This window comes from Rhinoraja longicauda, chromosome 14, assembly GCF_053455715.1.
Source record: "Rhinoraja longicauda isolate Sanriku21f chromosome 14, sRhiLon1.1, whole genome shotgun sequence".
NCBI lineage: Eukaryota > Metazoa > Chordata > Chondrichthyes > Rajiformes > Arhynchobatidae > Rhinoraja > Rhinoraja longicauda.
The window spans coordinates 22,299,742-22,323,497 of record NC_135966.1 but is presented as its reverse complement, the minus strand read 5'-3'; the positions used below and the strand labels follow the sequence as shown (position 1 = coordinate 22,323,497).

General features: G+C 40.2%; 1 protein-coding gene across 8 annotated transcripts in view; it reads right to left on the bottom strand.

Annotated features, from left to right (window-relative positions):
• The window catches only part of htr4 (5-hydroxytryptamine receptor 4), a 211,707-nt gene that overhangs the window by 86,934 nt on the left and 101,017 nt on the right, over nt 1-23,756 (bottom strand). For 5 of the 8 annotated variants that reach the window (XM_078411107.1, XM_078411110.1, XM_078411105.1 and 2 more), the window contains one exon: nt 8,728-9,748. The exons of 2 other annotated variants lie outside the window; for them this stretch is intronic. In XM_078411107.1, the coding sequence (XP_078267233.1) occupies nt 9,670-9,748 (79 nt within the window). In that variant the 3' untranslated portion in view covers nt 8,728-9,669. Of the gene's footprint in view, nt 1-8,727; nt 9,749-12,568; nt 12,629-23,756 lie in introns of those variants that run through there. One more of the 8 variants, XR_013548048.1, reaches the window with a different exon arrangement.

Below are 23,756 nucleotides of genomic sequence, written 5' to 3'. Positions count from 1 at the left end.
ATTTCCCTTTCTTTATTTTCTCCACGGGAGTTTTCAGATTATTACCTTTATTTCTACACTATGTCATTCTTCACACAGTTAAAGCTTTGAAAGAAACTGGCGTCTCCCCACTGGTCATTCTGTGAAGATCCCACTTCAGCTGACCTAGTGCTCATTGGATGCTGGCTTCATGGCTCCTTACTCCCCAATCTCAATACTATTTTCTTTGTTTCAGCTGCCCTCTGATTATGTCCATGAATTTCATACTATCTAAGCCACTTCAGAAAGGTTTTACCTTTTTGGTAAAATCTTTTAAGGATGTAAGGATGTCTTATCCATAAACTCCATAGAGATCTATAAATCTCTAATGTCTATTGATGCCCTAAGTCTCTCCATTGCTCCTACAAGATCATTTTTGCCTTCTATCGAAGACACATATTCTACTCTGGTTTGTATGTGGATTGGGTATGCATGCCGTTGCTTCAGCTGGTAGAGCTGCTGCCTGACAGCTCCAATGACCTGGATTTGATGCAATTTGTGTGGAACTTGTAAGTTTTCTCCTTGGCTAAGTGGCTTTCCTTGGAGGCTCCGGTTTCCTCACATCAGCCACTTATATGCTGCTTGAAGGTTAATTGGCTCCTGCAACTCATCCCTATATTAAGTGTGGGTGGAGGGAGAATGAACAGAAAGTTAATGAACATGTGGGAGATAATAGATGACGGGGAGATAAGTTGGAGAATGGAACTAAGGATCGTGGTTTCTTGTCGTCTCCCTCAATTTTTCCACTTTAATATCTATTGGCAAATGTAAGCTCTTTACAGATTTGATTCTGTCAATAGATTGAGACATTCTGCCCCCAGCCATCACATTCATATCCTCCCACAGCAGATTGCCAACAGTCCCATATTCACACACTGACTCACATCCTTTATCTAGTCTCTTCTCCAACTCTCTATACATTTCTACATCCACAATCACCTCCAGGTTCAATTTATCATACAATTATCATTCCTTGCATGAATATTTGCTGTAGTGCTCAGTTCTGAGTAGGGCTGCCAATTTAAACTACTATTTAAACCTGTTGACCCTTCCTCTTACAAATGTTCACCTTCATTAATCATCCTGTCTCCGAAATGTCACTTCAACCTCAAGTCCTTGATCTGAAATTCCAATCAACTGAAGGCTGATACATTCCATGGCAGAGATAAGATCGGAGCCAAAACTAGCCAATACCCAATGATATACATCTGCCTCTATTCCCAATTTAAGTCAGGCTGCACTCTGCCTCCTAAATGTGCCTCAGTCTTTATATAGTTTATTCACTCTGGTCCACAGTTAGGTCCATCCCTATCAATTAAACTACTAACTGAATTTACACTCTGAAATTCATATGTTTGTTTTAACTTAATAACTAATCATGAAGGAACGGATCTGACTGAGGACCAGAGTGAATAAAGTATATAAAGACTATGGTGCAGATTGGGACCTGAGTGCAGCCTGATTTAAGTTGGGAATGGAATCATAGGACATCATAAGACACTGGCTAGTTTTGGCTCTGATCTTGGGTAAAGTGGTGGTGCAGGGGCTGTTACCCTCCTAGCTGTCATAGGCAACTGAACTATTCTATCACCAACTAGCGAGCAATCTGACCTACCATCTACCTCATCGGAGACCCTCGGACTATCTTTAATTGGAATTTACTGGATTTTATCTTGCACTAAACATTATTCCCTTTATCCTGTATCTGAATGCTGTGGATGGCTTGATTGTAATCAGGCATAGTCTTTTCACTCACTGGATAGCACAGAACAAAAGAGCTTTTCATTGTACCTCGTTACACATGACAATTATAAACTCAGAAATTAAAGTAAATACCCAAATTACCAGACAGATAATCCAGAGGCTAAAACCACAATCCAACAATGACAAATTGGAATCCCCCCACAGTAACTGAGGATTTTGCATCCAAGTAATGAACTGAAATCTAGACAATTGGCAACAACTGGTTGCTGTAATGATGCCCATAGAAATAGCAGAGTTGTCATAAAATATAAGTGGTTCACTAATGCCCCTCAGGAGTGATGATCTACTATCCTTACTTGATCTGGCTTATGTATAATTGTGGATCCACTCACTCTGAAATAGTCTAGTAAAGAACATTGATTGGGAGACTCATCACCACCTTCTCACGAGTCATTTAAGGACGGGCAATAGACGACATTCATCTTGCGCTCAACATCCAGATCCAGAAATAAAATGAAGATGTTTAAAAAAAAATTAAAGTAAGATTGGGAAATATAATGGTTGATACTTATTTAATTAACTAATCTAAAAAATACTTTTGTAAACATATTTAATTTATTAAATTAAATGAAGCATTTTGAGAGTTCAGTGGTAAGAGACTATGAACAACACTGCAAGTTAATTTAATCGTCTCATAAATGGAGGTATGTCAGCCCCACCAAATCACCTTCTGTGCCAGGTGAGAATTTCAGAACACTTCTCGTGTCTTAGAATAACCACAAGTGTAGGAAGTGTTGCCAGCCCTTGCAGGGGTTTGGGAATTTCAGCATCGTTCTTGTCACTGCATTCGATCCATAAGGCAGAGGGGTCATTGGTTCAAGAGGTGGTCAGCTCGCAGCTTGAACGTGTGTGGCCAGTGAGATGATGTATTACTGCTATACAGCCAGGAAGGACCATGGGTAACTGAAGGAGTGTGTAGTTTGAAATGAGTAGTATTCTGCTCTGAATTGGGCCCAAACCTCTCCTGCATTGGTGCAGCACCCTCTCCTCCCCTGCTCCTTCCCCTACTCCCTCCCTTACTCCCTCCCCCACTCCCTCCCCCACTCCCTCCCCCACTCCCTCCCCCACTCCCTCCCCCACTCCCTCCCCCTCCCCCTCCCCCTCCCCCTCCCCCTCCCCCTCCCCCTCCCCCTCCCCCAACCCCCTTTCCCTTCCCCACCCACTCCATTCCCCTCAACCCCCCTTATCCTCCCTCCACCCCCCTCCCTCCCCTCCCCCTCCCCTCCCACTCCCCTCCCCCTCCCGCCCTTTCCCTCCCCACCCACTCCATTCCCCTCAACCCCCCTTATCCTCCCTCCACCCCCTCCCTCCCTCCCCTCCCCTCCCCCTCCCCTCCCACTCCCCTCCCCTCCCACTCCCCTCCCCTCCCCTCCCACTCCCCTCCCCCTCCCGCCCTTTCCCTCCCCACCCACTCCATTCCCCTCAACCCCCCTTATCCTCCCTCCACCCCCTCCCTCACTCCCCCCTCCCTCCCTAGGAGATAGATTTAAACTTAAAAATGTGAATAACCTAAAAAATATAACACCGATTTCAATGAAACTTCTTCCATTAGCACCAAAGGGACGACGGTGAGTAAGGTGGGCCTAATATTGTCGCGCTATCGTGTACCGTTTTGGCTGTAGTTCAGGAACAAACAGACAAACAAACGAGAGTTTTAGTTTATAGATGAGAGTTCATATGAAGGCACTATTACAGTTGAGGGGAAGAAATGTCAGGAAAGCAGGAATACAGTAAAACTCCGATAGTCCAGCATTCATGGGACTTTGATAGTGCCAGACCAGATGTGGGGGGGGGGGGTGGTGAGGGTGGGTGGGTATGTGGGGGGGGGGGTGTGGGTGGGGGAAATCTTTCTTTTTTTTTTTAGGTCTCTTCCGCGGGGCCTTCCATCGCCCGGCGCGGCGCGGCCGCGGGACACCATTCTGCTTTAGTTAAACATTTTGTTCAAGATGGCCGCGCCGTTGTGTTTGGCTGCCTGCCACTGTATGTTTCTTTTTTTTTTTCCTAATCAGATGTGCAGCACTTTGGTCAACGTGGGTTGTTTTTAAATGTGCTATACAAATAAAATTGACTTGACTTGACTTGACTTAACAATGCCTGGTGCAACCCCTCTGAGAACAGGCAGCTGCATGCACTGTTTGACTTGCAGTTTTCCCTGACACCTGTCGTGAGCTGTCCAAAGGTGAAGTTTCAACTGCAGAAAGTCCCCAAGGCTACTTTACCCATCCAGGAATACATGCAAGTCAGCAGAGCACATTCTTTCATCAATCTCCCCTGTTTGTTTCCCTGTTGGCTGATTCTTCAAGGTATGCACCTTATCTAATCTCCTCAAGCTCTGCTTGTCCCAGTCAGGATCAAAAGTCCTAGGCCGTCTGCTTCCCCTGGACAAATGCATGGCCACTCTGCCTGCATCCCCCCTCACCAGCACCCTCCAAGTAAAATTACAACTCAATCATGTCATGGACACTCAAGGTCTGTGATTTAACTCTTTCCTAACACTCAGCATGATAATACATTTTCCGGTCATCCTGATGAGTTTAAAAGGAAGAGCAAATACAGAATCGCACTAGTTATTGGCTCTGGCTGCAACCTTACCGACATCCTGACTCCTGGTCTTTCGATGTCAAACTCTGATTCCAGCCACACTGTTCAGGCCCCCAGTTCCAATGGCCAAAACCAATACTGGGTCATCAAGATTTTCAAACAATCAAATTATCAACGTTTTACTGGGATTGAATTGTAAAGGGACATACTGGAGTTATTTTTGACTGCAGTATGTTGTATTATTTCCCCCGTGGCAGGTTCAAGGATATACTGGGGCAGAGTGGAGGAATAGCCAGGGCTTGTGGTCCATATCCATAATAACTATGAAACCTAAACACAGGAATGAAGTCGTTCCTGTGGGAAAGTAATTAAAGAGGAAGATCTAATGGTGTTACTCTCTGAAATACACCTGGAACATGTACTACTGAAAAGTGTGAAATTTAAGCATAATTTAGGACTTGACTGACAGTACCATTCATGTAAATGCGTAACTTACATTTCTTTCAATACAGTTAGCAATATTACAGCAAAATCACAGAATGCCAGCAGAAATAGGTTGTAGGCATAGCTATTTTACTGGCCCAATACTTGCCAGATATCTCAGCAGTTACTTGTGGACCAGACACCTTCAGTGATTATGACTTGAATACTTTAATCCTTTCCTCTCAATCACCTCCTTCTCCATTTTATTTTCTCTTCCATTCTCTCCCTCTTTTTTTCCATTTCCCTGTTTTCCGTCTGTCCCGGTCTCTCTCCCTCCCTATCCATTCAAGTACTTGCTTTAATTTAACCAGTTACTTCATTGATAGGAAGGTTTTAGTGAGGGTAAAAGGAGACATTTACTGGAATAGTTCTAATGAATAGCGGTTTCAGCTATGATGTTGGACTGGATAGACTAGGATTGATCAGACAGCAACAAAGGGGACTGAGAAGGTTTGACAGATCCACAAAATTATGTTGGTTTATGTAGGGTAAGCAGAGAGAAGATGTTTGTATTCGTATGTGAGTCAAGGATCACCAGATGCACATTTAAAATTAAAGGCAAAAGACCAGAGGAGTGATGTGTTGAACAGATTTTTTTCTTTGAAACAATCATGGTAGCTTTGAAACATGATTATTTCCAGTTTTTTCCTTGAGTGAAATGCAAAACTATTCATTTGTGTGTCACATTGGATGTCTGATGGGTTTTCAATTACACATCTGATGTGAATTCAGTGTCAGATTCCCATCAAGCAAAGGTATTCTCTTCGGCAGCACTGACGTGGAAATTTGTTCATCATGTCCTGGCTTCAACCAAAACTGGACATATCCAGAAAAACTGTTCATGTTACCGCTTCACAGAATTATCCAGCACTTTCAAAAGCTATTGGATGGACAATTGAAGGGAAATAATTTATAGGATATTGGGCAATTGCACAGCAATACGACTGAATAGATTGCTTTATAACAACATAGCCTGGACTCAATGGGCCGAACAGACTCATTGTATGCTGAAATAATTCTATGATTCCCATTTACATTCACGCTCAATGTTCTAATTACAGGGAACCACATTACCAAAGCAGGCTCTATCCCATCTAGGCTGAAGCCTTCTCATCTCATTTTTTCTCTTATCTCCTGCACATTTGGTTCACAGTGGACTCAGTAAGTAACCGAGGTGCCTTCTTCTGAAACAGTACCAGATGCAGCATCAACTGCACAAGCTACCTAGACAAGATAGCTTAACAATATGATTATTTCAAGTTTTTTTTCCTTGAGTGAAATGCAAAACTATTCATTTGTGTGTCATATTGGATGTCTGACGGGTTTGCGATTACACATCTGATGTGAATTCAATGTCAGATTCCCATCATGTGATGGTATTCCCTTCACCAGCAATGACATGGAAATTTGTTCATAATGTCCAGGCTTCGACAAAACTGGACATATCCAGAAAAACTTCATGTCACAGAGCTGCACATAATGGTATGATTACGGTGATAACTTTCCCCTCTATCCATGCTCCTTCCCCTCTCCCTCATTCCCGTATGTCCCTACCCCCCTCCCCGTACTTCCTCCCAGCACCTCCTCCCCTCTGACTCTCTCCCCCCCCCACTCCTCCCCTCTACGTCTCCACCCCCCACCCCACCCCCCCCCCCCCCCACCCACTCCAATGCTTGCTCCACCAGTGCTTCCTAGTGATCAGGGTATCTGAGGTATGGGAATGGCCATTCTGGTGTAATTTGCTTTGGCATTTGGGAGATTTTAAATAAGGCAGAAAGGAGTGGGATCCTGAACATGGCTTTGGAGACAGTCAGAAATGGAAGGCAGGGAATTAGTGAGAAAGTTTGGAGTAGTGGGAAGAAGATGAGAAAATAGGTGCAGATGATTCGGAGCTTCACAGCAGATCATTCTGTATGAACAGTCCAATGGACAAAACTGATGAGAAGGGAGGTGGTTGCAATGGGAAGCAAAATGAGGTGGTTGAAATAGAGGTTATAGAAAGAATTACCACTCTGGGACGGGATTATGTTCAAGAAGATCAGGCTATGCGGGTCAACTATAGGGCGGCCACGGTGGCGCAGCGGTAGAGTTGCTGCCCTACAGCGCTTGCAATGCAGAGACCCGGGTTCAATCCTGACTACGGGTGCTATCCATACGGAGTTTGTACATTCTCCCCGTGACCGTGTGGGTTTTCCACAAGATATAACATATAACATATAACAACTACAGCATGGAAACAGGCCTGTCCGGACCTACCAGTCCACGCCGACCATTCTCCCTGACCTAGTCTCATCTACCTGCACATAACCCTCTAATCCCCTCTTATCCATATACCTATCCAATTTACTCTTAAATAATAAAATCGAGCCAGCCTCCACCACTTCCACCGGAAGCCCATTCCATACAGCCACAACCCTCTGAGTAAAGAAGTTCCCCCTCATGTTACCCATAAACCTTTGTCCCTCAATTCTGAAGCTATGTCCCCTTGTTGGAATCTTCCCCACTCTCAAAGGGAAAAGCCTACCCACGTCAACTCTGTCCGTCCCTCTCAAAATTTAAAAAACCTCTATCAAGTCCCCCCTCAACCTTCTACGCTCCAAAGAATAAAGACCCAACCTGTTCAACCTCTCTCTGTAGCCTAAGTGCTGAAACCCAGGCAACATTCTAGTAAATCTCCTCTGTACCCTCTCCATTTTGTCGACATCCTTCCTATAATTTGGCGACCAGAACTGCACACCATACTCCAGATTTGGCCTCACCAATGCCCTGTACAATTTTAACATTACATCCCAACTTCTATACTCTTCGGTTTCCTCCTACATTCCAAAGACGTACAGGTTAGTAGGTTAAATGGCTTGGTGTATGTGTAAATCATCACTAATGTGTGTAGGATAGTGTTAATGTGCGGGGATCGCTGGTCGGTGTGGACTCGGCAGGCCGAGAGGTCTGTTTCCATGTTGTATCTCTAAACTAAACTAAACTAATGAACCAAACATGAACAGTCTTCCCTGAAGGATATGATTTATAGACCATTCCACCACATCTCTCCATCCTACATGATAGGTGAGGATATTTTTCCCCAAAGAATGGTGGAGATCTGGAAATCACTGCCTGACAGGATAATAGGATCAGAAACCCTCTTCATTTAAAAACACCCTGGTTTAAACATGTGAGGCACCCTAATTCACAAGGTCACAGATTATTAAATAGAAAGTGAGATTGGCCAGGATGTCTCCGGTTTAGCTGAAGGCCCCTGAACAGCCCTAGTTTTTGTTACAGCATTACCCCTGACCTCTTGATTGCAAGTGCACTGTTTGGAGTTAGCTTCTATCAAATCAGAGATGACGACCTCACCTTGACTACACTGCATTGTTAGAATGGTATTAAAAGTTATGCAACTTGGCTAACTTTTGCATAACCTTTTGCAGAACTGAGGGAAGTGAATTCACACTTCCCTCAGTCACATTAAGCCTAAAAATGCCTTAGTATCCTCTTTTGAACTCAGTTTGTTCCCCCAACATCCAAAATAATAGTAAGATGTAGATGTCGTTCAGTAATGCCCTTGTCAGTTCCTATCTCACTCTGCCTATACCATGAGAAATCTTCTCTTCATCGTATTCATGTCTAATACTCAATCTGCCAGCCTCGTGCCCTATTAAATGTGAGCATTATTTCAATGCCTGCAGATGTTCCTTTCAACCACTTGTGCAAGTAGTTTATTTTTCAAATACTAAACCTGCTGAGGGATATTACAACTTGAATGTTCAGTTTTATATTTGAACAATATTCCGTAATCTGTCCAAGATTAAACGGCCTTGCATCAAGAGTTCAAAATAATGTAAGCTGTTCAGACATTAAGACTTTTAAAAAGAAACATACAGATAAATGTATTTTATAATTTTAAATATTTATTTCTCTCCCAAAACATCTGTCAGCGACATTTGAAAAAAAAGATATAGCTTACATTATTAAAGCTGTTACACAAAGAAACAATTCCTTAATGTGATGGAACAAAATCTGACATAAGCATTTTTGTTTCTCTGAAACTATTCCTATTTCATAATGTACATATATAAATATAGTGTATACATATAGTTATAAGAATTTACATTCAATCAACATAAATAGCCAATTATTTTGAGTATTTCTACAAATATTATAATTTTATTTAAATTCAATTTACATAAACTTGTTTTAGGTAATATCTATAAATGAAAGACGACCCAGTTAACTAATAAACACTGATTTATTTTCCAAAAACTGACAGTGTTGGAATTATGTGAAAACTTATGACTCAGTTGCTGCTAGTCAGTAATCTCCTGTCAATAAAACCAATACAGATTATAATTTACTGGGAGATTAGCCTCCTAAAACTCCCTTCACAATGTCAAACATTTTCAAGGCAGCAGACAGCATTTGTGTTTTAAAGACATTTAAGACACATTTATCTGACTTGGCTTTAAAGCTTACAATTAATACATCCCATTTATCAAGCATAAACCTGGCACATCAAGTAATTACGTGCATTTGATCTTTGAGTTATAACACATAAATAGACATTTTTGTTCTTTTCTCTAAAGCTTTGTTCCACACATTTGGTTCAAAACAGTTGCCACTTGTAATAAGAAACTACAACACAAACTCTTCAAATTTGAGACTAATTCACGCACATTTCTTTTAGTAGCACACCTTATTCACAAAACAAATATTTACAAATTGCCTGCTCCAACCAGGGTAATATTTCATTTTGTGCATAATGGTGCTGTAAACATTTGGATTTTATTGGTAGGGGGCATGTTCTATGTGAGCAGAAGAGCTAATTCCAGTTTTGGGATAAGGCCGAACGTTGCGGCTTCAACGTGTTTAAAGCATGATTTCTATACCAGTTCGGAGAGACAGATGTTCAAGTTCCTGAAGATGGCCATTACGTAAAACTGTGTACCTATAAATAAACAAGAGATTTTTTTTTAAAAAAAGAGCAAAATTGTCCTTTGTCACCTTGAATGCAAATTTCCTTGCAGCGTGTTCTTAGAATCTTATATTCTGCTTCAATATGTAATTTTTTTGTTCAAATTAGTGAAGTCAAAGAATGGTTAGATTTTGAAGATGTTGCTTGAGTGTAAACTTGATATTGCAAAAACTGCTTGATATTTAACTTTGTTGGTGTTGGTCACAATTTAAAAACAGCTCAGCAATTTGCAAATTGATATCCTGAAACTCTGGTTACGCTACTATAGTTATTAGTTTTGGTTGAGCTTTTAGATCTTGTCCATTACAGACAATTTTAACTTACAAAAAAAGGGATTCAGTGAGCTAGAAAATGGCATCTATTTAAGGTAAAAAAAAACAACACTGTTAAATTAACTTTGACACAATGGCTAACTTGCTTAGAAGCTTTATAAAGTATCTCCTGTTCCATTTGGTTAATCCAACATGATTTAATTTTCAGAAAGTAGGTAATTAAAAATAATAACTAAGGTAGTATAAGTGCAAATTAAACTTGTTTGTTTTATGAAATCAATGCTTCTTCTGCAGAAAAAAATGAAATACATGAATGGATCATCAATTCATTACAAATATTACACAAACAATTTGAGTTTTGGTTTATTTTTGGCCACAAACAACAATGAGATTATGACCAGGCAATCTATTTTAGTGCTGTTGGGCGAGGAAAACAAATATTGGGGGAAGGGACTGCTGTGCTGCAACTCTGTGGAGAATTTCCTTGCTGATTAAAAACATGCCATAGTATCTGCAACAGCAAAGCGAGGCAGTGCCACATTTTAACATCTTATCTGACACTGCAGCTCATGTTCACTGCTCTGAAATGAAACCTAGATTATTTGCTCAAAACTGAAATGAGGTTCAAATTCACACCATTCTGCATTAGTAACATTCACAACAATAGGCTGCACAGTGGCACAGCGGTAGTCGCTGCCTTACAGCGCTTGCAGCGCCGGAGACCCGGGTTCGATCCCAACTATGGGTGCTGTCTGTAGGTTATGTGGCTTGGTATAACTGTAAATTGTTCCTCGTGTGTGTGGGATAGTGTTAATTTGTGGAGGATGCTGGTTGGTGTGAACTCGATGGGCTAAAGGGCCTGTTTCCACGTTGTATCTCTAAACTAAACTAAACTAAACTAACTAAACGAACTGACGAAGGGTCTCAACCCGAAACATCACCCATTCCTCTCCAGAGATGCTGCCTGTCCCATTGAGTTACTCCACCTTTTTGTGCCTATCATCCACCAAAGGCTTGGTCCATTCCATCTACAACCCACCACTATTGCCATCTACTGCCACCACTGAAGCCGACCTCTAACTTAATTACATCATAACCTCTTTTCTAATCCCTACTTTTTTGATCCTGGCTTAATTATCTTCCTTCCAACTAATGACTGTGGCCTTAAAACTCAAGGCCCATACTTTGGCATTCCATTTGTTAAGATTCCGTTGAGTGTTTCCAAACTTTCTGAACACTCCTGTAATTTGCAAATGCATTCTGCCATTGGGCTCTTCGTGTATTCATACAGCAAGGCACAAACGTGCCTCAATTACCCACCTTTGCAATGTGGCTGTTGGAAACATTTTTGGTATAGCTAATTGCATGCACTTACAACATAAAGCTAGTTGCAAATTGCAAGTGCAAGAACTAAATTGCATAATAGCTGCAGGTGTAGTTAAAGCAGGCATTAGAATTAAACTGGACTCTTGAGAAGGCAGGTTATTTAAGTCAATCTCAGTATAATTGCAAGCACAGTGAAATAACAAGTGTCATTTTAGAATTGATGGTTAAATAGGCTACATTGGTTTCTGATTACTCTAAACAATGGCATACAGATTTGTAGGCTAATTGGCTTAGTATAATTGAAAATTATCGCTAGTGTGTGTAGGATAGTGTAAGTGTATGGGGATCACTGACCAGTGTGGACTCAATGAGCCAAAGGGCCTGTTTCCGTTCTGTATCTTTAAACTAAACTAAAACTTATTTCACACAATAACATAACATACGGTATTTTATTCATGGTATGGGGAACTGGTTGACACGGTTTGGATGAGTTTTCTGGAGAGCATCTGGCATTAAAAATTAAGCATTCACATCATGTGCAATGCCACTAGATGTCTTTTAATGGGAAGAGACCATCAACAATGAAGTCGATCACATCGCTGCAGATATTAGTGTTTAGGTGGAAGAATCCTGAACACTTATTAGTCAATTTAAACTGTCGTGCATCCTATCGCTACTTCCTCTTTCCTCAGAACACGTAAAATTGAAGGATCCTTCTAGAACCCCCATCTGGAATCAATAAACAGAGCTTGGAGAAAAATAAACAAATACACACTCCAGTAAGTACACGGTGGCGCAGAGGTAGAGTTGCTGCCTTACAGCGCTTGCAGCACCAGAGACCCAGGTTTGATTCCGACAATGGGTGCTGTCTGTACGGAGTTTGGACGTTCTCCCCATGACTACGTGGGTTTTCTCCAAGATTTTCAGTTTCCTCCCACACTCCAAAGACGTACAGGTTTGTAGGTCAATTGGCTTGGTGTAAGTGTAAATTGTCCCTAGTGTGCTTGTTAGTGTGCGGGGATCGCTGCTTGGCATAGACTCAGTGGGCCGAAGGGGCTGTTTCCGTGCTGTATCTCTAAACTGAACGAAAAAACTAAACGTGTTTACAACACCAGACTCATAGGTCCCGGTTATTGACAATGTTACCAAGACCTTCAATGTTCCTTTCCAACATATTAATAAAGTCTTCACTTACTTTTGCCAGGAATTTCAAGTGCTCCAGGCTTGACTCTGTGGCTTGTATCTATGAGTAAGACTAGAAGAAATTATATATATATGCCAAATAGTTGCTCTTCTATATAATCATTGCCTAAAATTAGTGTGGTAGTGTGGTATTTTCACCACCCGCAGCATAAAATTGATAGTTTCTGGCAGCAATATTTCTAAAAGGCAAAATACAATTGTCCAATCTTGCAGTGACTATTAAAGAAATTATAGAGCTAATGTAAATGCAAAATTTTTCATGGAAAACATTTGATCAATCATTTATTACAAAAAAAATGCACACGGAGTTAAGGGAAATGTGTACATACCGAGAGAAAAATAATTAAGTGAAAACAAAAATGTGGTTTGTAAGAAAAGTTGCCAATTTGTTATCATCTATTTGTACAAGATGAATTCATCCTGCTTTTTTTAGGGAGTGAGTCACTGGTAGGATTAGTATTTATTGCCCATCTCTAACTGCCCTTGAAAAGGGGACAATGAGCAAACTTCCCGAACCATTATTGGTGGACATAATCCCATAATGATAGTTGTGGAATTCTAGGATTTGCACTCAGCCATGATGATGGATTGGCACAGATTTCCAAGGCAGATAATGTGTGACTTGAAAGGGAATCAACTTCTTGGGAATTTGATTTTTCTCTCAGATATGAAACATTTGGCTTTCTGCTACCCAGTCAGCTTGAGACCCATGTGAGAATCAACCTTCATCTTATTTGTTACTACTTCAGCATATATATATATATATATAAATATATATATATATATATATATACACACAAAACATCAATATCTTCTATGTATTTATTGGACTCAGTACATTGGACAAGGAGCTTTATAAAAGAGCAGGAAAAAAATCACAGCTGTTTGGGTCAACTTCTTTTAAAATGTGCCTTTGGTTGCAAAAGTGCTGATGTTGTTGGACTCCCATTGATATCCCGACAGGGCCAAGGAAAGACTGGCAGTACGAGGCATCGGGAATTGGCATGTATGAATTATTAAAGCCTTGTCTGAATCCAAACTGCCACAAATCTTTCAAGCTAAAAATAAAGTTTTGGCATTTATTTCCATTCAGACAAGTAACTCTGCCATTGGATGGACAAGGAAAATATGTGAATGCTACAGCAGGGTTTCAACAACACAGCATGGATTTATCTACAGCCCAGATATAGGAGTCACGTGATGCTTTGTGCACATATATATATTTGAAAAAAAAGTTGAATCGGTGAAACAAAGAAGGATAAAAATAACGAATAAGTACTAAAAACATTGATAATGATTAAACTCAGTCAACCAGTCCAGATACAACAATCTTCATTGCTGAGGGACGTAAGGGAAGAAATATTGGAATCCTTGGCCAAAATCCTTTTTTGTTCCATAAACAGTGGGACTGTGTCTGAGGATTGGAGGAATGATAACATTACATTTCTGGGTTTTTTTGTAATACGGGGAATCAAATATCCTACAATGATGGTTTAGAGAATGCAGCATCAGTGTGGGGCAACTTTTAAGTGGAACATAGCAAAAATCGAAGTTAATAAAGGAAAGCCAGTATGCATTTAATAAAGGAAAATTGTACATGATTAATTTGACGGAGTTTTATGAAGTAATGGAATGGATTTTTGAAACTGCAGTTTCAAATTCAGACTCTAAAAAGGCATTTGGTTATGTACATCTTAATAGTTAGCAAACTGAAGGCATTAGGAATAAAAAGGAATCATATGAAATTGGTTAAGGTACAGAAAGCAGAATCTTTTGGTGAGCGGCCATTTTATAAATTGGAGGAAAGTGTACAGACTGTGTCCAAGAATATGTTGTTGGAATCATAGCTTTTGTTACTGTCCTGGACAAGTACACATACTGAGGATAAAACATCAAAGATTGGTTCTGTCATGAACAATGGAAATTGAACAGCAAGGTCTGAAGAAGGGTCTCGACCCGAAACGTCACCCATTCCTTCTCTCCCAAGATGCTGCCTGACCTGCTGAGTTACTCCAGCATTTTGTGAATAAATACCTTCGATTTGTACCAGCATCTGCAGTTATCTTCTTATACTACTTATTGAACAGCAAGGTGCTTTGTAACAGTCTGAAGGAGGATATGGACAGCCTAGTGAAATGGCTAGACAAGTGGATGATGAGATTTGATGTTAAAACATGATTCATTTTGGCAGTAAGAACAAGTAAGAAGGAATAGGAACTAAACAGTACAATTTTAAAATGGTGACATAATGGTGAACAGGACATGGCATTTAAATACACCAGTATGCAAGACAAGTTGGGAGGACTGATGAAAGGCTTTCACGATTCTCTGCTTTGAAAGCAAGGCACAGATTACAAAATCACTGTTATCTTTATGAAAGAATATTCTGGATCTAACTGGAAAACTATGTTCAACTCCAGACCTGGCATTAAAAAAGACGTCAAGGTGTTATAGAAAAAATTATTAAATATCCACAGGGATAAAACAACTATTGTTACTTGAAGATATACAAGAATCTGAGGTTGTTGTGCTTTGAGTAGGTTGTTGTGCTTTGGCAGTGTTCAAAATCTTGACAAAATTTAATTTTAGGAAATAAATTATTTCCAATGCTGGTTTAGTGCTTTATCTGGTTTATGTAACACAGAGAGTTAAGGTAAATGGAATAAAATAAAGCACCATGAAATATTTACACAGCAAATGTCTGTTCCCTTTTTATTCTGAAATGATTGTAGATACAGATTCAATACTAACTTTCGACTGGAAACTAAATACTTGCAGTGATAGATTTTACAAAACGGTCGGGAAGAACTCGAGAATCTATCTAATAGGATAATTCTTTCAAGGAGCCAGAAAAAGGGCACAATGTTCTGAATGGATTTCTCCTGCGATGTATCATTTTACAAAATGCTATTGTATGACCTATGAATGTTGAGTCATAACATATAACTTAGGCTCAGTTGGATGGATTTTTAAACCTTTTTTTTGAATTTTGATGGCAAAATGAATAACAGGTTACTAGGTGCCAAACAGGAAAGTTGATTTGAGGCCAACAGTCAGATATGCACTTTGAATATTGAAGTAAGCGTGGAGGACGATGTGTTTTCTTCTGACATAATTGCTAGTACAGTCAAGTTTTATCTTCCAAGGACTTGTCCAAAGGTCAGTCTTACAACACTAAAGGAACAATAGACTAAAACATGCATTTCTAATGACTTGTCATGTTTAATCAGTAAATAATGGTGATGCACATGCTCATGTGCACTTCAAATGTATGCAGTACCAGGGAATATGCTCTGAGAATTCATTGTGTTTCTTCAGATATTTTAAGGGTAATCGACTACATTCAACTTGATGAGGAGATGAATTTGCACATGCTAGAGGACCCCGACGGAAAAGGCATTGAAGGCGTCATTATCTCAGGCAAGAAAATGCAGACTATATGCTTCTACCTCTGGTGCTTCAAGGAGCAATATCTATCACCATATTCAGATAGAGTTCCAGCCATTCACCCATACCTGGACTGCTTTGCCTGAATTTGTTATCCTCTGGATCATTTCGGATCTTGAGTGATCCTTGCTATCTTTTTCATATCAATGTATTACTGAAGTCATGGAAACTCTTCCACGACTTGCCCTTTTCCTTAAGGAAACTCTATCAAGGAAGCCAATTTGTGAGAACTGCAGGCTTCTCAAAAGTTTATGTCGCACGTTAATCCTGGAAATCAGCATAAAATGCAAGGTATGTTGCTTCCTGAACATCAGCTCTACTAACTGTACCACTTTGCTACAGTTGTAAGGGTGTATCTCAGGAATTGACTTAATGGCCATTCTCCAGACAGGCAGAGAGGCAATAATGGCAAAGCTACTACTTGGTTTTGGGATTTTCAGGTCCATAGTGACACTCCAGTATCTACTTGAGAGCATTTCTATCAAGTACAGTAGATGTCGCCTCATAGAGTCTGTCTTCACCTTTTCCATCATGGTCTGGTTTGGCTCAGCCACCAAACATGACATCCGGAGACTGCAGTGCATCGTTCGATCAGCTGAGAAGGTTGTAGGCTGCAACCTTCCCCCCCAACAACAAACTGTACACTGCAAGGGCCAGGAAGTGAGCAGGTAAGATCATCTCTGACCCCTCTCACCCTGGCCACAAACTCTTTGAAGCACTTCCCTCTGGAAGGCGAATCCGGACTGTCAAAGCCGCCACAGCCAGACATAAAAACAGCTTTTGTTCCTCGAACAGTAGCTTTACTCAACAACCAAAAGTCTGCAGCCTCCTTTTGCTCTGGTATTTAATTTAATTCTTCACGTATTTAAGTTATAATGTTTTGTTCTTAATTGTTTATTGTGTGTCATTTTGTTACTTGCGAGCAAAGCACCAAGGCAAATTCATTGTATATATACATACTTGGCTAATAAAATGTATTCAATTCAATTCAATTCAATTTGATTCTCCATTTCGAAAGTACTTTGGAAGAGCACCCCATGATGTACCATCCAGTACCATCATAGACATCTGGTTTCCATGGCTACATTTGCAATTCTCCATTGTTGTGCAAGTAACATTACATTCCTCTTGACTGTTTGCAAGTAACATTACATTCCCCATCTCCGCATCAAGGAGCTTCAAGGCTAAATCAACAAGATAATGTGACAAGGGAGTGATGGCCAATGTCTTGTTGATTTGAACATATTAACTGCAAATTCACCACCTCCATCACTGAGGATAACTATAGAGTCCAAGTCCTGTCAACAAATCGAAACAGACCAAAAGCTTTGGACCAGACTATAGAAGCATTGCTTGCACCATAAAGGATTCAAGGAAAAGATCTGCAAGAAGATCAGCATCAGCGTACTTGGTTTTCTGCTCACTCCAGGAAGAAACTAGTTTCATTAAGGTTGATTACCACAGTCTCACCAGCTTCCCTTTTGGCTTCTGCTGGGTCATTGCAGTCAACCATTTACACCACATTTTCTCTCAGCATCCTAATGCTAGAATAAAGTCAATGTCCCGTAGGAAATTGAGTACAGTTACAATTAAAGACCAACACTATTCAAAACATTAAATTGCTAACTCATCATCTAGGTTCATGAACTCTAAACAATGAAGCTTTCAAGGAGGAAGTTGTGTCTTGTGCGAAAACTCTATGCCCATGCAATGCTTTAACGGTTAATGCTATCTTTGCTCCTGCCTAAGCAAAGCTGCAGTTGTGAAAGGGGACTTTTTGGCTAATGTCTGATTTAGCCATAATAACAACATGCTCAGTAGCTTGATAAAACCAAGGAGAGGTACAGACATTGATTGATGAATAGAAATGTTGTAGACATTAAACTATTGCTCACAATATGCTCTCGACAGGCTGAGAATCAGGTTCTGCTGTCAGGTAAGGAATCATTGCCAATTTGGTCGTCATTGCAGCAGAATGTTTTTTATCCCTAGATTGGCAAAGAAAAAATTACCGTAGCAGAATGTGGCAGATGTGTGTTAGTTTGTGTTGCGACATTGGTGGCGTCAGATGGGAGATATGGTCACAGCATTAACCTGACCGGACAAATTATGTTTCTAATTCAGCAGTAACTCATTCTGGACACTTAAGTCTCTTAATACTTTCCAATGTCATCGCGAATCTGCTTGAGATATGGGGTAGCTGGTGATGGGGTATGTGTTTCGACATCATTGGAGTAAATCACCTCAACACCTCATCAATGAGAGTATTTACATCACTATCTAAAAATCTGAGAGCTCACTCCCCTAGTAGCACCCTGTACATTTCCAGCAGCGTTGAACATTGTGCAATGCTGCACAAGTAACCTTCAGTAGTAGTATTCTTGTGTGGTCAGACCCACTTTAAGAGAGGGAGATCTGATCATTAATTTGGGGCAGCATCAGCTTCACTGGTGCAGGGCAGTGTTGTCGTGGTAATTTTTTAAGGTGCCGGAGCTGTCACTGGTGCCGGAGCTGCCGCTGTTAAATTCCTCGCTAGTTAAAATTTCCCGCTGTTTATTTTGGCTTTTGTTTACAGAGGTGCCGGAGTGGTGCTCCGGTGAGCTTCGGCAGCACTGCACCCCCGGTGCAGGGTGTTATTAGACAGTAAGCACATAACCTTCAACAACAGAGAAATCATTGTGCTATGCATTTTAAGTGTGGTTGCTGTTGTATGAAGAGTGCAATATAACATCTCACTCCAGCAGGATTAGGAGAGATGCCCCTTTTACTCTGTACTTAAGAGCAGAAAAGCTTCTAGTGCATGGACTGGTGAATTTCAATTAATTTAAACCTTAAAACACCCCGCAAATGTCAAAAGTACTTCCACATTACAGGAAAGATAAACAATTTTGATAATGATCTATATAAAATAATTTTAATGGGTATTAATCTAGGTGATTTAAGTAAAATAATGTAATACTCAAATTACTTTTAGACAAAACTTTTTTAACGTTCTTGGAAAAATAAATGTTGGGTCAATTTGCATTATGGTGGCAACAGTCTGAAATCATTCAAAGTAACTGCGTTAATAAGGTTTCAAACAACAATTCCAGAGATTAAATTGTGCTTACAGTGCAGTTTACTCTTTGACGTTATTGCGGTGAATGAATTGGTTACAGGTCTCAATGCTGCATGACACACCCAAATTGTTTCCTTATTGCAGACTTTAATAGTAAAAGGATCACTCAACAGTTCTTACGTCATTAAAGCAAGATGTTTAACTTTTATCTTTCACTGTATCATATTTAAATTATTTTTTGCATCTATCCATTGAATTGAATAAAATCCCCAAGTTCATTTGAGGAGGTGTTCTTGAGGTTTTATTTCCTTCTTTAGTTCTTTAGTAATCAGTGACCAACCTTAGTTTGAAACTATAATAAAAACCTTTCTGTATACATTCATCCCAAGGTGGTAAACCTTGTACATAACTGCTAACAATAGCTGAACATTCAGTTCTATGTCTATTGAAGTGAATGGAACTGAATTTCAGAAGCAGGGTAGAGTATGCATTCACAAACTTACAGTACGTACTTTTGATGCTGCTGACTGAATTTATCGGCAACTCATTTTAGTTCTGATTTTAACCTGGATAACTATTGGGATGGTGAGATAGGAGTTTATCAAGCTAATTTAATTTCCTGGCACAATTTGGCACGTTGCACTGAACGTTAGTCACTTTATTCCCTTTATTATGTGTTTGTACACTGTGGTTGGCTCGATTGTACTCAAGTATTGTACTCAAGTGGTACACATGATAATAAACCTAACTCAATTTGAATTGTTTTTATTGAATCATTTTTAAACACTTTTGAAACACAGATTCGAGCAATCAAAGACTGGATGATCCTCGATGACATTAATTCTGGGGAGAAAGGACTTTCCAAATAAATCTGGTATTGAAAAGGAAGGCTAATGCATTGGAAACATCAGGATTCATTGTGGAAATTAGAAGATAGCTCCTGCTTTTCCAAGTGCACTGGAGATTCCCATAATGATGATAGAAATTGATCATGCCATCTTCAGGCCACTGTGGTGCTTTCCATTAGCTTTGGCTTTTGAATTTGTCAATCTTTTCATTAAAATCATGGTGCAATGTGAGGTAACAACTCTGAATACAGTCTCCACAGAAAAGATCGACATCTTGAAGAAATTTATGTTTTTTTTTACTAAATTGAAATGGTTCAGGGCAGGAATTCTGCATGAAGTTTCAATGCAATGTTTAAAATTCATCTATTCCATGGGCATCCAGTCTGGATTAAAATTGGGGGTTTTATCATATTTAGAAAATTAACTTCAGATCCAACCATAAAAAACAGCTTTCAACAAGTGACTTTACCTCCACTATAGCACACCCCTCACGTTATCTGCATTGCCCAGGAGCTACAAAACTGCCTACTCTTATCTTTTTCTCTTTGCTGGAAGATCTTTTGATTTCAGCTTCAGCCTGGCTTTTATGTCTGCTTCTTTGGAAACCCCTTCCAATCATCTGGTCCTTTCAGCACGGCATCTTCTGGCATGTGCTCCCATTGTTCATTATCTTTGACGTCTTCCAGCTTGATACTCCATGAGTCACTGCACATATAATAAGCAAAAGGACATTCCTTTGGAGCTCAAGTTCGAAACTTCAAAGTGTGGAATTACACCCCTCATTAATATGTTTCTGTACTCCCGAGTTTATGAACGTTTAGAGCTACAAGAAACTTTAAATCACCTTATGTAAACCACATATTATCCATTTATGTTTCAATGTAAAATATGTGACGTGGGTTGTCTTTTATATCTTCATATATACAACATATTTTTTGTTCAAAACGAGGAAGTGGGTCAGCTGCAGTTAATTATCTTTTGCATTATTTACAAAAGGAACCATCTGATGCATTTAATCGCTTTCCATTTTTAAATTGCCTCTCTCCTTCCCCTTGGCCTTCTGTATCATCCCAACAAAAAAAAATTAAAATTACTTTCCACGGTTGCAAATGTAACTTTCCTATTCCTGTGATCTATGGGCATTGTCACTTCCTACATTATCGCAGTCCGTTGCTGACAATTCTCATTCTTTCACAATGTTTGCTGAATTATCAAGCGCTCCCAAGTAGTCACTTCTTAAAACTTCAAAACTGCTTTTATGTTACCTCATGAATTGGTACAAATACCATGCCTCCTGATAAGCAAAAACAAAATGCTGGAAACACCCTCAAAGAGAAACCGTGCTACAGATTTAAGTCAAAGACCCTTCATTATGGATCGCAAAATGGACAAGAGATAAAGCAAGAATAAATGAGCCTTTTGCAGGTAGAAGTCAGTAATTAGTTAATTTGTTGGGGTGAGGGGTGGTAGGAATCAGTGCCTGGACCTTAGTTATGCACAATATATATTAATGTTTCCATTAATTTCAAATTTTATTTTGTACTGCAATCATCTGCAGTTTTTAAAAAAATTCTCAATTCTCCTTCTAAGCATGCATTAAGTTTCTATGTCTCTCAAATTACTGGGATCTGCTTCTATGTTCAAGCTCTCTGCGCCCTGCCTGCCTCTTCAATAGACTCAAACAGTCTGACAAAACCACTTCCATTTTCCCCCCTTGGTAGTCAGATATGACTTGGAGCACATGAAACAAATTACAGAAATGTCACCACTAATTCCTGTAATAATTGGACTGACAAAATCTTTTTTTAAATTGTGAGATAGTAAATAACCTAACCAGCTAAGACCTCTAACATGATATGCGGAATGACAATATTTTACATGAAGCTTCTCTTAAAACAGTTAAAACATCCTTCCATGATCATATTTTCCTTATTATCTTTCCATTCCACCACTGAGTAAGTCATTAGTTCCAGCATTGAGAGTCCCCTGCCAATTATGACTAAATCAAAGCACCTCTCAGACTATCGATCATTATTAGACCCAGTGTTACTGGCACAACTGTGTGTACAAACAAACCAAGGATGTGCGGCAGTAAAGATATTGGGCTCCAAGTGCAGCTGAAACAACAGGGGTCCCGCCACTCCCTCCCCGCCATATTTCTAGCTAACATTCATTCACTTGAAAGCAAACTTAAAGAGCTCAGAGCAAGGTTGCTGGTTCAAAGGGAGATTAGGGATGGCTGTCATGGAGAAGCCAGAAATGCAGATGCTGGAACATTGAGCACAAGTGCTTGAGGAGCTCAGTGGGCCAGGCAGCATATGTGGAGGGAATGAACAGGCAACATTTCAAGTTGCGATCCTGCTTCAATCAGATTGGAGTAGGGGTAAGAATGCTGGAAAAGAGAAGTGGGGAAGGGGAAAAGCCGGGTGAGGGATAAGTTGATACATGTGAGGTAGGTGATTGGCAGATAAGGATAGAGTAAGTGACTTGAGATGAAAAGGAGACAAAATGGTGTCAGGTAAGGAAAGATTAAGTGAAATGTAAAGCTGGAGGGAGGGATATGGGCGGAAAGGGAAGGGAAGAGGAAAAAGAGGGGCGATAACAGGGAAATGCATTTTTTTTAGTTTGAGAGTGAACATACAAAGGAGGGGAAAGCAGCAAGGTGAGTGGGGTGGTGGGAGATGGTGGGAGAAATGTGTGGGTATTAGGGGAAATAAAGGGGGGTAGGGGAGATTCACCTGGAGAATTCAATGTTTATACCATTTGTTTAGAGACTACTCAAGCAGAATATGAGGTGTTGTTTTCCCAGTTTGGGTGTGGCCTCACTCTGGCAATGGAGGAGGGTAAGGACAGAAATGTTGGTATGGAAAGGGGATTTAAAATGGTTAGCAATTAGGATATAGCAGGCCTTGGCTGTGTTCTTTGTTTCACTAGCTCTCGCTCAACTCACCTGACATTTGGTTATTTGATCAATGCTTTGTGGTGAACTCGTGTAGTGGTCATAGCTCAATTCTGCTCTGCTGAAGTGAAATAGCTGATCATAAAATGCTTCCCTTTTATCAACCAAGTATTCCCCACTGGTATCAGACTCTTGAATCAATCTTTCTCAAACCCTACTTGGAGCAGCAGCCATTTATTCTTAACTCTACCTCATTCAGTTATTCCACTAAAGTACTTTAATATATTTTCACGCTACTTCAGCTTGCTCGAAGATCTTTGCACTATTCTACTGTATTGTATTCATTGTATTTTTTGTTTCATCTCATAAGGTCATTGCGGAGACTTTAAACTAGTACGGTTGGGGGGAGGGACTCAAACACAGATAGCTAATAGGCAGTGTGTGAGGCAGGAGGCAGAAAAGGGAAACACTCAGACCCAATATGTAGGAGAGAAAGAAGTGAAAAGAAATAAACTGAGAATAAGAAATGATGGGTCCCTTAAATGTGTATATTTTAATGCTAGGAGCATTGTAAGAAAGGTGGATGAGCTTAGAGCCTGGATTGACATCTGGAAGTATGATGTTGTGGCGATCAGTGAAACATGGTTGCAGGAGGGTTGCGATTGGCAATTAAATATTCCAGGATTTCATTGTTTCAGATGTGATAGAATCGGAGGGGCAAGAGGTGGGGGTGTTACATTGCTTGTCAGGGAGGATATCACAGCAGTGCTTTGGCAGGACAGACTAGAAGGCTCGATTAGGGAGGCTGTTTGGGTGGAACTCAGAAATGAGAAAGGCTTAGCAACACTTATAGGGGTGTATTATAGACCGCCAAATAGGGAACGAGAATTGGAAGAGCAAATATGTAAGGAGATAGCAGATAGCAGGG